Genomic DNA, 14,488 nt, shown 5'->3' on the forward strand with positions numbered 1-14,488 from the left:
CATGCTACGCTTGCGTTCTCTCGAAATCCAGTCCATTACTCTTAGTAACCATCCTCAATAACCATAGACTCAAATTCGAAATCATGCAAACGCAGTTCAGGTGTCCAGAGAACAAGTGTGACAGATAATAATAATAATTATTACTATTACTACTACTACTATTGCAAACGCTCAAATATAGGGGCTATTCTTTTAATCTACACCAGCCATACTGGCGTAGCTAGTGTAGCAACACCAGTGCAGCTCGTGTAGGTTAAGAAAAATGGCCCTATAATGTAACTGCCTGGTGCAGGCAATCGGTGCTTACTTGCAGTGCCGTAAGGAGGACTTCGGCATCTTGGACAGCTGGACCCAGTGGTCCTCCAAGTGCTTCAAGACGGCGGCACAGATCATCCAGTTCTTCGCTGCACTGGTTCAGCGTAGTGCGCTGCTGCTGGAGCTCAGTGAGGGCCTCTTCCAGGGCAGCTATGCGGTCTGAGAGCAGCTTCTCCAGCCTGCACGGGCGAATGCGTGCGACCATTTGTTTTGTGTGTGTGTGACACAACACTAGACTGCTCACTATTACAATGTTGCAAACTGAGATCTTATTTCGTTCACTGACAAACTGAAGTGCACATCATAATCATCACCATCACTATCACCATCATCAGCCAGGCTATACTCACCGCAGGGCGAAGGCCTCTCACATATTCCTTCAATTAACCCGGTCCTGTGCTAGCTGCATCCACCTGACCCCTGCGAACTTCTTTACCTCATCTGCTCCCCTGACTTTCTGCCATCCCACCGCTATGCTTTCCTTCCCTTGGCACCCAATCTGTTACCCATTTCCCTCATCGATTATCCTCTCTTTACACTACATGCTCTGCCCATGCTCATTTCTTCTTGATTTTCACTAGAATGTCATTAACTAGAGTTATTTTTCTGACCCAGTCTGCACATTTCCTATCTCTTAACACTACACCTACCATTTTCCATTCCATAGCTCTTTGCGTTGTCCTCAACTTAAATACAAACACAAATCCCTTTTTAGAACACTTTTTGCTAGCCTGCAAGTTTCAGCCTCATAGGTGACTACAGGTAAGATGCGACTGTTATATATAGGTACTTTCCTCTTTAGCGATACAGCTAATCTTTAAGTACTTGCCAAATGCACTCCATCCCAATCTTATTCTCCTAGTTACTTCCCTTTCATGGCCCGGATCTGTGGTCACTACCTGCCCTAAGTAGATATATTCGCCTAACACTTCCCTTCGCTACCTATTGTGAACTGCTGTTCCTTCGTGGAGCTGTTGAACGTTACCTTACTCTTTTGCATACATATTAATTTTTTGGCCTATCTTTCTACTTTTCCTGTCTAGGTTATCACACAAGTTCCCAAGACTACAAAAATATCACATATACATAAAAAAAACTTTCAGAGCTTCACATTGTATACGATAAGGAGCTCATACAAGCCAGAACAAATTGATTAGGTTTAGTTTTCATTTATCTGGTTAACGTCCCAAAGCAACTCAGATGCCGTAGTTAAAGGCTCCGGAAATTTTGACCACCTGGGATTCTTTAATGTGCACTGACATCCTACTGCACAACGGCATCTTGCTTTTCACCTCCACTGAAAAGCGGCCACTGTGGCCGGGATTCGATCCTACAACCTTGGGCACATAAAGCAGTCGAGTGCCACAGCGGCTGGGGCAACAAACTGATTAGGCACAAAGCAATTTGATTTGATGCAGAGGGCTATAGAACGAAAAATGGTATAGGTAACATTAAGAGATAGGAAACCTGCAGAGTGGGTCAAAGAAATAACTCAAATTACTGACATTCTAGTGGAAATCAAGAAGAAGAAATGGGCATGGGCAGGACATGTAGTGCGAAGAGAGGATAACCGATGGTCGCTTAGGGCAAAAAACTATATTCCAAGGGAAGGAAAGCATAGCAGGGGGCGGCAGAAAGTTAGGTGGGCAGATGAGGTTAAGAAGTTCACAGAGGTCAAGTGGATGCAGCTAGCACAGAACCGGGTTAATTGGAGAAATATAGGAAAGGCCTTCGCCCTGCAGTGGGTATAGTCAGGTTGATGATGATGCTGATGAATAATTTCATTAAGCGCAAATTTATGATGCAGTTTGAAAATAAGAGAGTTGGGATTTTTCCTTTCATCCCCAAACTGTTAAAACTCGGGTCAATAGCAGCCTGATTATAATGTTGTTTTCACTCCCGACTCACTTTTATTGATGACCCACTGAATTAAAGGGCCGTGCTGTTATTTCGGACATGCCATTTCCCCTCAACATCTGCAAGACACCTCCTAATCTCTAGCATTGAGCTTTATCACTTTCCTCTCTAGGTGGTTAGAGACTGTCGCCTGTGTGCTCCATTCTGGCTGATATACTGCCCTTCGCTAAACATATGTTGCATCTAACTCTGCCACCCCATGTGACCCAAGGCATTAAGCGATCAACCAAGAATAAGCAAAACAGGAACCAGAGCTCACCTGTCCTTGGTCTCTGTGAGGACACGTATCTCTCGGTTGGCGCCCGCAGCAGGGCCGAGCTTGGTGGCCAGCTTCTGCATCTTGGACAGGTCTGTAGTGAGGCGGCGACCACTCTCCTGCAAACGACGGTGGGTGTCCAGCTGTTCCCGTATGACAGCCTCACTCGTCGTGAGGAGCAGGTCAGACTTCAGTGATGCCTCAGTCTCGCCCAGCAGGGACTCAACAGCTGATAGGGCCTTCTGGTACTCGTCGTACAGCTGCACCAACTCCTTCAGCTGTTTCAATCGCTCAGCCAGATTCTGATGGAGCTCCTTTACTTTGTCCAGGGGTTCTGCACAGAACGCCCAGACATGAAACAACACAGAGTACACCTAGCGACAAAAGCGAAGAAGCACGACATAGAATATTGGCGCCACCAACGTGTAGCATGGCATATGTTGGAAGGTTCATGTTTGAAGACCGCTAATACAATGCGGCACACCCCGTCTACTCTTGTCACCAGGTAGCACATAAGCTAATGGTCAGGCAAGATGTGCCAAAAGGAAAAGAACAGATATTCGTCATTTGAACTGAGGATGAGCAAGCACAGCTAAAAAATTAATACAAACTTGACAGTACCGATCAATTAGTACACAACTTTCTAAGCTAAAGGAATATCTGAGTCATCGGGACAGTGACTCTTGCATTAAAGTAACTGCAGAGAAAATACAGAGCTCGAAATTCATGGCAGCCCATATTCCAGTATAGTTTTTCACCCTTCCGAGCAAATTATAAATGATCACAATGATATACTTGGCAAAGAAAATCATAAAAATACAAAGCAAGATATATTGCAAGCCTCTTACCCTGAACAAGTTTCTGCAAAGCAGCACAATCGTCAGGTTCGCACCCGGGCTCCAGATCCTTTGCAAGTTTCAGGAGTCCAGCCAGCCTTGTTTCTTCAAATGTTTTCACTTCCTTCTGCAGAGCCTAGAAGAGGACAACAGACATCATCATGTTTCTGTGATCAACTCAAAGATAAATGAAGACTCTTATACCATGAGTAACGAAATAAATAAATTGGATAACTACTGAAAACCTAAGCAAACCGAACAAATCTGGGTGTTTGCTGCACAAATACATATCACATAAAGCAGAAAAATGTCAAGAAACCTTGAGTCAAACTAACTGAAAATTACCATTTTAAACCTGAGCACATCCACATTTGGATGAAAAGAGTATCTGTCATGGCAATCTTGGAAGTTATTGCTCTCTCGCAACAGGTATAAAGCTTGTTACTAATCTACAGCAGCAGAAAATGCTAGGTGAAACTTCCAGGATATGCCCGCCTCAGCCACTGTGATAAAGGTGGGGCCACGCACTCACACAGATGTCTCGAGCAATAGGCACACAAAGGGCTTTAATAAAGAATGTATTTCAATAATTCACTCAATTAATGGTACAGCTGGCTGAAGCTCAAAAGATACTGCATTATCTGCATCCAATGTTTTGCTGGGATGCGAAACATTTCAAATATTACAGGAGATATAAATTTGCAGGAAAATACCCGTTTCTAGGTTGCACATGGCCATAAAAAACTAATTTACTTAGTTATTTATTTGTTTACTAAGTTATTTATTCCTTATGTAGCATGACAGACACTAAAGCAGTTGTAGTTGCCGAAATTTTTTAATCTTCGTAGTACAAATTAATTAAATATTTAAGGTGACAATCAGCTTGTACATAAACACATACATGCACGCACAAATTCTGTTGTGCATGCATGCATTATACATTGAGGAGAAAGCTACTTAGAAGAAGAGAGGAAATGGGCTTTTAACTTGTACAGAGTGATCGTTTGTTGGTCGTTGTTGTTGGCGATGGTTTGTTGTAAAATTTGGTTTTGCTCCGTCAACTTTCTCACCTGAACAGAGCTGAGCAGGTTTCTGGCATCATTGGCGTCTTGCGCAGGGGCGCCGACTCTTCGCAGGTCCTGTTCTTTCTCGCGCAGCCACTGCCGCACAATTTCCAGCTCATCATCAAGACGACACGTCTTGTTCAGCAGCGCTGTCAGGGTATCGGTGTGCGACGCAATCAGGCTGAGGAGATCGGCGAAGCGAGTTTTCAGGTCCTGCATCATCTGCTCCAGCTGCTGGGCATCCAGGCTGTCGAGCTCGTGTGCGAAGGACTCGATGCGCTTCTCGAAGTCCTGTACCACTGCTCGCTTGTTTTCGACCTGCCGCTGCTCGGCCTGTTGAAGAAACCTCGAGAAACTGTAGCACATCAGGACACATTACTTCTCAGGCGTCACAAACAATCAACCAATATTAGTGCTGCATTGTTAATGCATTGGTCCTATGTTGGACCGGGCATTGTCAACACAGTACCAATAATAGGCCAATGATTTGTGCTGCCTGGGTTGAAAGCCCTGAACCTATAAATAAATGCACTTTAGTGAACACCTTTGTCAGTACACGTATGACAAAGAGGTGTGTAAATAAATGTGCAAGATAACTCGTGCTCGTCAAATAAACTTCATCAGCACTGCATGGAGCAAAACAAATTCAACCATGTCGTAGCTCACCTTCATCGCCTGCAGTGCTGCTTCAACATTGGTGCTCTGATATCCGGGGTTAGCCAGCTGCTCCAGAGAGGACTGCTTCTCTAGCAGCCACTTCTCTGTGGTCGCTGCTTCCGAGTAGAGGGCGTCCAGGCCATTCTGAATAAGATCCAAGCTCTTGGTCCTGCGAAGGACCCGCTTGCGCAACTCATCACACTTCCCTTCGAGGCACCTGCGGTCACACAAGAGGCCAATGTGTGTTAAGTCTTCAGGTCTGTGCCTGGAAAAGTTTTCTTCAAAGAAAACTTTCAACAAATACATACCACATCCTGCACCATGTAAACATGTCTGAGATATCAAGACACAAGCCTTAAGCTTCTTAGCAGGCATGTTGACACTGTACCAGTTTTGTGATGTTTCCTTTAGCCTTTGCCTTTTTCTTCAATTGGTCAAGCAAGTAATACAAAGATTGCTGTGGTGACTACAAAAAGACACAATACACATCACAGCAAGCAGCATAATAGTCACAATAGGCAGGACATTATTCCCATGTGTTCAAAGAATGCATGTAACAGAAAAGTATGAAAAGTGTTGGAAAAAATCCTTTGAAGAAACCACTTGGGTTTCATGGCTCTTACGTGCAGCAACGCGACTACAGATAAGACTTGTAACTGAAGAACTGGAAAAGATAAGAACTGCTCTCAATAGACATGGCTAAGCCAAATGCGGCTTGAGTGCACTTGCACATTTTCCTTTGTTCACCTTCTCTTATCTTTTGCATCTGCAGCTTCATCTGCAGGTCCTTGTTCATCTAAACTACTTTGCTACTCATTTAACCACCAATTCTTTAATTTGTGCCTTTGTTATCTCGCACATACTCAGTTGCATGCAGTCGTCAGCTACCACATTATATGAGGACCACCTGACATAAATGAATGTGTTGGCATGATTATAGGGGTACTGTGTCTAACTCATGATTGCGAGGTCCCGAGTTCAAACGTATCTCACCCTCTCATCTCAACGGAGCTGCCCGATTTGGCAGTGCCTGTCAACTGGGCCACGTCACATGGTCTCGTAAGATCATACATCCCCACCCCTCACCAATAAGGGCCTAGTCAAGCCACTTGGCAACTATCACCTGTCAATGGCTTTTTCACAAGTGACACATTTAGTGCTAGTGCACTAAAAATTCTATGATGCTGCTGTTTGCATGGTTTATATTAAGACTGCCTTATCAGACACCCACAACGAATGTAATTACAGTTCGCCGGCTCTTACTTGAGTTGGTCATCACACTTGGCCTTGTCATCAGGCTCGAGGCACTTGGTGAGAATGGCAATCTTGCCTCTGAGGTCGCCCACATCGTTGCCAATGCTGTTCACCTCATCCAGCAAAACCTGGGGGAAAAAAAAAGGAATTTTCTGCAGAGGTGTCTCTGAACGCAACCTAAAGGTGGCATACACTTACTAAAGGCAGGAAATAATTGCAGTGAAAATAATTAAATAGTGTTGCTGTTGTCATGCTGTCACCTCGTGGCTCTGTTCACGGGTGATTTTGTGGCTATTAAGAATTAAAAACATCACATGATGCAACCTAAAGGAGAACACCATCCTGAAAAGATATTGGTAGCTTATTTTAATGTTGTAATAAAAAAAAAAAATCAGAAAAAGTTGCACATACAGGATTCGAACATATGTTTTCTTTGACAAGTGTTGAGGTTAAGTAGCGTTAATCCATTGCGCCACTGAAGCAACAAGTATGGCAGGCTTTAAATGCGCTCTTTTTCATTTTTACAATATTTCCGCTATCTGTCGCCAGGTGACACTGTTCAGAGGACTTTACCGTTGAAAGAACGGAGTCATGCCTCATAGCCAGTCCATTCAATGTGCACATACTGGGCGCAAGAAAAAACAGAAACAAGTAATAAAAAACCTGCCATTTATACTGCTGGTGCAACTTATTTACTACTTTGGATCACGTTTCCACTGTTGGTTACAGCAACACGGGCAAAACCGGAGAATGGGAGCGGGGCTCACGTTGAGTGTCTGCAAGCGCTGCTTGGCATCGCCCACAGTGGGACGCTGTGTGCTGTCCAGTGACGACTCAACAGCAGTCAGTCTCACTTCCACCTGACCAGCCAGGGTGTTGTAATCCTCCAGAGTCTCCAGCTGGGTAGCTCTGGCACTCGCAACCTGGGCAACCTGCACGCGTGCGAAGCAGCGAACAGCTCATTATCTACAACTGCATGACTTTCCATCACAAAAACATCTGCAGAACGCATCACTGTGACAACAGCACTGCCATGCCTTTGTGTTAAATTTCTTAGTCAAACATTGCGGCAGATTAAAAAATATACAGTGTTCAGCAACTTCATGGGAACCGTTTCAAAAAATTATTTCACCTAGACCGGAGGAATGTTTCCTGTGAAACCATGCACAAAGCTTCCACATTGTTGATCCTTTTGTTGCGTAGTAAATTTGAGCATGGTACTTACCTGGTTTGACCGGGCATCGTGAAAAATGTGAACTGCCTGCAATAAGACTGGAGAGCAAAAGACACTGGCGCCAAGTTTCCGGCAAAAGGCAGTTGTGGCGCCATCTGGTGTCACTGGATGAAAACACCACATTTATAAAGCACCCACGCAAGTGTGGCACGTTTTTGTAATGATGATAAATGGCGCCACCACTGCCCTTTGCCGGAATATTGGTATTTAAGTCTTTTGCTCCTTCATTCTGGTCACGGACAGTTCTGGTTTCTCAACATGCACGGTCAAACCAAGTAAGCACCACTGTAAGACTTACTGCACAGCAAAAGGGTCAACGACGCACACGCTTTCTGCATGGTTTCATAGCAAACGTTCCTCCGGACGAAACGGGAGAATTCTCCAAAACGGTTCCAATAAAGTTGCAGAGCCCTGCATATGCGTATAAAGAGAGCAATGCTGCAGGCTCCATAACATACTCAATGAATCATCTAATGCTGGTGCCTATTTTCTCTGCTTCTCCGCCTGCTTATTTCTTTTTTGTTTTCAGCAAAACATGAGCATTGGCACGCCTGTTTTTTAAAAACGCCAACCTGCCCTATGAGATATGAGCAAGCTCCATGCTGCTAAATGATTCCAGGCAGGACTACCATGCTGACTTTGGAAGGTCCAGGAGTACAGCATTTGCACATGAATTCTAAACAGTTCTATGCTCCCCTTTGGATATTTTGACTCATGAATCTTAGATCTTTACTTTCTTTGCACTGTTGGAAGATATGCAAACGCCAGCCTTGTTTCTAATTTGGTGAGGCTGTAAAGTGGATAGCCAAGCACTTGCTACTGCATAAATTCCTGGCACAACACATCATAAGAGGCCCTTTGGAACACAGGAGACTGCGCAATGCACCATAATGCAGAAAAAAATGACCTCACGTTGCACTGCAAACCTTCAGTTAGACAGAATATGAACCAGACAACAGGCTGATTCTTGCCCGTAAACAAAAGCTCCCAGTAGGAGAGATCTGGTTTGGATGTACTGCACAAGACTTGTTTATAACTAATGCAAACTGAAAACAACAAGAAATTTGGGCAGCATTCAGAGACTGGTGCTTTGACCACTAAATGCACTGCTGTGTTATTGAATCAAAAGCTTTGAAAGTGAAGCAAGAGAAGAACCCTGCGACACAAGCTAAGGTGGCCAACCTGTGCTTCCAGCTGGTGAAGCCGTTCCCGCAGGGAGGCCTCACTTGGACCTGGCACTCCAGACTTGAGCTCCAGGGCATCCACAGCTGTCAACTTCTCAGAAACCTCGTGCCTGATGTCCTGCACAAGTTGGAAAAGTGGAGAATAGCGGATAAAACCCTTTAGTTTTCTTTTAAACCAGTCCTAAAGACTGTAAGAAAACCAGTCCTAAAGGCTGTATGAAAAGTCGCAAACGAAGAATATTCTACTTAAAAGGGCCCCTAAAATGGTACTTGTGGTACTATTCTAGTGCAAGAAATCCATAGAGGCAGCCTTTGTGAGTATTCTAGTCAGATATGAAAGCTTTGCGTGGAGCCTATATTTTACAAATAATTCTTTAAAAAGTGCTCCTGGCGACTGCTCGCAACCGATTAGGGCAAACTTCTCTGCATGCAAACCTTCCTGATGACGTCATCAGGGCTTGCTGGGTGCATCCATTAACATATTTTCTTAATTTTTTTTTTCCTGCAAACTGGCATGCACTAAGTTGAGGGAGAGAGGAGGAACATTGTTTTTGATAGCCAATATCACTAGTGCTAATGAAGCTTGCTTAAAAATTTTCTACATTGTGAAAAGGTCTGATAAAATACTACCTATTGCTCCTGCATGCTTTCCGGTGTTGATAAATAGCTTTTCATGGACCCTTTAACGCTTCACTAATGAGTATGAAATATATATGTAAGGCAAAAGAGAATGTACTGACTTATTCAGTTTTTCTTTCCAACAAGCTAACACTAACTGACTAACAAGCAGCATGGCAATCATGCCACCTGAGAATAAGACACTTAAATTGGTAGAAGCCAAGCTTCGTTACTAGTGACAACAAACAATGGGGAAACATTACTGCCATGCAGTGCCAGGAATGCAGTATCAGTAAAAACCAGACAGAAATGAGTGTTTTCAACCAAAGGCCATTATGATCAACACAGCATTAAAAAGAACCGTAAGCATGATAACTGTAAGTAGCTCCAAAACTAAAGAGCTAAAGAACAAGCAGAATTTATACACATGAGGACCATAACAGGCAATTACATACAAAACACAATCAAGCAATAAAAACTTGCCTCAAGCTGTCTAAGCTGAGCCTGCAATGCAAGTGTCTGCGGAGGGAACTTGGCGGCTCCGAGCTGTGACACATGGGACTGCTTTTCGACGAGCCATTCCTCGATGGCAGCTCGCTTGCGTCCTGCTTCTTCAAAGCCACGCAGCTGAACTTCCAGCTGTGCTGCAATGGCCTCCAACTGTAAGGAGGGCAGAGAAATTGTGAAGAACACAGTTGGAACGCCAGACTAACAATCGTGGTGATTGGTGTGCCTTATTTTCAAAATACCACAAGCATAGCTACTTGAGACTATGAATGTGAAAATAGCATTTTCATATCAATGTTTTCTCCTCCACTGCGATTCATGCAGTGTAGTACAGAGACATTCACAGTTTCACTAGTATTGTATTGAGCCGAGACCAGCACTTGTCTAGACTCACATTCCCTAGGCCTGCTCTAGCCTGCTGTTACCTGCACCTGTGTCTGTACATGTACCATTAGTATATTAAATATACATTTATGGACTCAAAAACCTTAAATTGAGTGACTTTACGCACCACTTTTACAGAGTCCCATCAAAAAAAAAGTAAGGCAGCAACAAAGTCTACCTGTTCAATGTTGTCCTGGAGACGTATCTTGATGCTGGCTTCCTGCTCGGGGACGCTGAAGACCGTTGCCACTTCGGGGCTAGAAGGCCTGCTTACCGAGGACACCGCCTCAATGCAGCCCTGGATGGCCTCTTGAAACTGGCTCCTTGCCTCAGTAAGCTGGGACAGCATGCCCTGTTGTGTACGTAAAGAAATGCCCGAATCACATTTCAAGTATGTACCATTTACTTCCACGAGTAAATATGCTTTTAAGGCAGTCTCAGAAATGACTGGGCCTTCGAATCATGCGACCAAAGAAAACTCTCTGAGCAACAATGAGATAGCACACAGTCGATCCCGGATATATCAAATTTAGAACCTGGATATATTGAATTATTGCTTATATCAAACTCTCAGAATATTCCCTTAAAAATTCCATGCAAAAGTATAGCAGCATTATTCTCATTTATCGAACTCCTGCTTAGCGCGCATTCAATATATCCAACTGCTCGTCTTGCTTTTGCGAGGGGCACTTCTCCTAACCGTGTTTTCACACGTGGAGCCGAGTTGGCTCCACGGCCCTTGGACTTCTGCTGGCAGCTCTACCATTAAAAAACAGCGTGAAAAGGTGACCATCGGGTCCACTTGAAAGTGGCCTTTGGTATGAGGTGCTTATGTTTTTTTGTTTTCTTTTTTTATCGCAACAGTGCTGTCATGAGAGAAAGACAGCGTTTGGTGCAGTGGTTGTCATGCACTGAAGCCTGCCTTTCTGACTGAAGGCTTGAGGATGCTCTCGCGTGGCCTGCTTCGCTGCTTAAGGCGACGCTTTAATCGAGTTATTATTGCGCTTACCGGTGCCAGTACCAGAATGAGACCTCTTATAATATGCAAGTGCTTTTCTCAAAGCATCGTCCACTGCAACTTTGATGTGAGTTCCAACTCCAATGGTACTTGTGCCGCACAGTGCAAGACGAGGCAGTGCAAACTCTAACGCTCGGGTCTGTTCCTGGCACATATTTGACGTGTATGTTTGCAAGGTGTGCCCAGTGTGGTCTCCTTTTGGGCGCCTGGCAGGAAGTGATTGATGGTCAGCGCGTGCGCATGTACGTTTTATGGGTCGCCACACTCGTGGCGCTGCTGGTATGCCAGCGGGCACGATGTTGTTGCAGGAAGCGTGTCACTAGCGTGGGTGCACCGTATTCACACTTCTGAGATACAAAGAAGCTCTTTTGTTGGCATGTCGCATGTACTAAATTACTGATGTATCGAACTATCTCGCGATCCCTTTCAATTTCAATACATACAGAATCAACTGTATCCACAACTTCAGCTGTAAGCAGTATGTGTTCTGTGCTTTCTGTTACTGTTTTTCACATACTAAACTGAATGGCATGAGAAAAACCACACAAGATGGAGGAAAGTTTGGCACCCCAAAAACCTAATGTAAGACTGCAAAATGTTATTTTACTCTTGTGTGGAGAGCAAACAGTAGGTTACGTCAACAAGTAGTGTCATAATTATGCAACAAGCTATGAGAAACACAATAAGACCTATAAGAAATCACTGCAGACCCTCCAAACACGTTTTCAAAGCTTCAGTAGAAGACATAAAAGACTCTCACCTTGCATGTTTCCAGCTTGATCTTGGTGGCCTCTGCACTCTTGGGAGTGTCCTCGGATAGCGCGGCAATCTTGGGCTCCAGTTCCTCCAGCAGTTTGTCACAGACCTCGAGCATCGTCTCGTAGCTGATGAACTTCTGAAGAGCGCTCTCAAGGCGAGCCTGGAGATGCAAGGTTAGAGAGCGAATGAGGTCAGGGCAACTCAGGTTTGCGTAATACGAAACCACCAATTAGTAGTTCGCTCTTGCAGTCAAGTCTGTCAGCAACACTGCACTGACAATTTAAGTGCAAATGTTTTAGCAGCATTTTCAGTAAAGTATAGGAAAGTTATAGTTACCTTAGCTGAAAGTGCCTATTTGAGGTATTTTACAAATTTTTAGATCAGTATGCACTGAAATAAAAAAGATTATTCTGTTTATATAGTAGTTGGTAGTTAAGTAAGTCATCAAGAAAAGTGAAGTACCAAGTCTTGCATAAATCCAAGAAAAAGAAGATATACCTTAGTTTATACATACAGAAACACTAAGCACACACCGTGAATAGCAATTCCATCTTTGTTTTGCCCACGTGAGTCCGACTTAAAGGTATGCACTCCACATTTATACTACACGACAGTAACTGGTTTGTTTTTGCCAGTTATCTTGCCCCATTGCTCAGATACAATCGCACTGTTACACATCTTGCCGGGAACACTCCTATTAGAGCTTACAAGAAGTAGTCAATGATAGAGTGCAGCTTTAAACAAAGATGCACTTCAGGTTTTGCTCACTGTGTTACTGGGCAAAAGATTTGGCTTGCAAATAAGATTTATTCAGCAAACTCCACCCCTGTTCTGAGTGCTAGACCCTTTACTGAATACTAAGTAAAGCACAATATGCACTAGTTCCAGGGTCTTTGCCATTGCACTTAATAGTCATATAGTAGTGACGGCCGAGACTAATTTCACTGTGCTTACCAGGACTTGGTTGGCACCTGTCAGGAGTGCGTCGTAGCTCTCCTGGATGTTGTCGAGCTGGGACTGCACCTGCTGCTCAAGCTGCGGCGCATCCTTCTTGTAGCGATTCACCAGGCCTCGACCCTTGGCCTTCACGTCGTCAAGGGTGGACTGGTATTGCTTGACCTCTGCCAGAATGCCCTGACCGCATGGTATGAGCAAAGCTAAGTCAGTCCTTACACACATAAGCTGACAATTGAAGAAAACTATAGCACCTGTAATAAAACCCTTAGAATAAAGTCAAAAGGAGCTCGATTGAACAGAAAAGAATGCAAAAGTTTTTGTCAGGAGTGCCTTACCATGAAGACATGGCTAAAGCATGTGAGCATGCTTACCCATGCTGTCATGGCAGACACCCGGAAAGTGTTTGAATGCAGAGAAGGAACGAATAAAAGGGGTTAAAGAAAAAAAAGGAAAAAGCTGCCACAGTGGAGGGCTCTAAATGAATCGTAACCAGCTGAGGTTCTTTGAAATCGCACAGCACATGAGTGTTTTTAGACTTCACCTCCACCAAAACGCAACTGAGATTTGATCCCACGTTCGTGTGCTCAGCATCCGAGAGCCCCTAAGCCACTGAGGTGTGTGCACAGAGAGAACAGGCCTCACCTTGTACTTGTCAAGTTGGTCCTGTGTCTGCTGCTTGTTGAGCACCTGCAGCGAGTGCTGAGCCATTACAGGGAAGGACATCTGCAGCAGCCACTTCTCGGCCTCCTGCAGGGCCTTGTGGTAGCTCTGGGCATCGTGCAGCTCAGTCTCCAGTGAGTCGAGCACGCTCTGAAACCAAAGGCAACAGGATTAAGATTCGTTTTGGTGAATCTCACTTTCATCCAATTTCCCCGTGTACAGCGATTCAGCTCCACTGGAGCTAATATGTTAATTAATAACCAGATCTTTATATCAACAGAGAGGTAACTGTCATGGCCATGTAGCTGTATAAATTAACCCTTTCAGTATGATAAGAAGAAAAAAAAAATTGTTTCTGGCTGAACTAATATTTTGTTTTGGTAAGAACAGTCTCATAACTGAATAGAGAACACTAAGCATATATACAGCCTGCCATCAAATGTTGACTAGCATCCTTCAAGGGCAAAATCTATACCTAGGTGTACCCTGATCATTCCAAAACTACAGATGCTTTCTCTAGAAATTCCTAAAATATGTGACACTCATTACTGGTGTTATCTACAGGTACGCCATAAAATATACCACATAAGCCCAAACCATATCATTTAAAGAATCGTAAAAGAAGAGATAGGTACCTGGCACTTCTTTTGCAGTGATTCCAATTGATCTCCCATTTCCCGTAGCACAGGAAGCACCTCTCCACCATCCGTCTTTTCGGCCAACTCGGAGGCTTCGACTCGGAGGTCTTTCAGCTTCTGCTTGTGGTCATCCAGGCTACGGGCTACGTGCTGTCGAAGGCGAAAGGCCAGGGACCCAGATTAGAGCGCCCATTCCGTTAAAGTCGCCAGTGTGATTGTAGCTCGAACGT

The 14,488-nt window shown here is 44.2% G+C and overlaps 1 protein-coding gene across 6 annotated transcripts in view; it reads right to left on the reverse strand.

The window, feature by feature from the left end:
- The window catches only part of LOC146176259 (uncharacterized), a 326,256-nt gene that overhangs the window by 127,985 nt on the left and 183,783 nt on the right, over positions 1-14,488 (reverse strand). For all 6 annotated transcript variants that reach the window (XM_084582578.1, XM_084582580.1, XM_084582576.1 and 3 more), the window contains 14 exons: positions 14,256-14,408; positions 13,603-13,770; positions 12,958-13,137; positions 12,005-12,163; positions 10,405-10,578; positions 9,819-9,995; positions 8,716-8,835; positions 7,067-7,231; positions 6,309-6,427; positions 5,055-5,262; positions 4,395-4,721; positions 3,337-3,460; positions 2,492-2,822; positions 308-494 (listed from right to left, as the gene is read on the reverse strand). In XM_084582578.1, coding sequence (XP_084438704.1) covers positions 308-494; positions 2,492-2,822; positions 3,337-3,460; positions 4,395-4,721; positions 5,055-5,262; positions 6,309-6,427; positions 7,067-7,231; positions 8,716-8,835; positions 9,819-9,995; positions 10,405-10,578; positions 12,005-12,163; positions 12,958-13,137; positions 13,603-13,770; positions 14,256-14,408 — 2,592 coding nt within the window. The remainder of the gene's footprint in view (positions 1-307; positions 495-2,491; positions 2,823-3,336; positions 3,461-4,394; positions 4,722-5,054; positions 5,263-6,308; positions 6,428-7,066; positions 7,232-8,715; positions 8,836-9,818; positions 9,996-10,404; positions 10,579-12,004; positions 12,164-12,957; positions 13,138-13,602; positions 13,771-14,255; positions 14,409-14,488) is intronic.

Source organism: Amblyomma maculatum, chromosome 10, assembly GCF_055883805.1.
Source record: "Amblyomma maculatum isolate TAMU_Amacu chromosome 10, ASM5588380v1, whole genome shotgun sequence".
NCBI classification, from domain to species: domain Eukaryota; kingdom Metazoa; phylum Arthropoda; class Arachnida; order Ixodida; family Ixodidae; genus Amblyomma; species Amblyomma maculatum.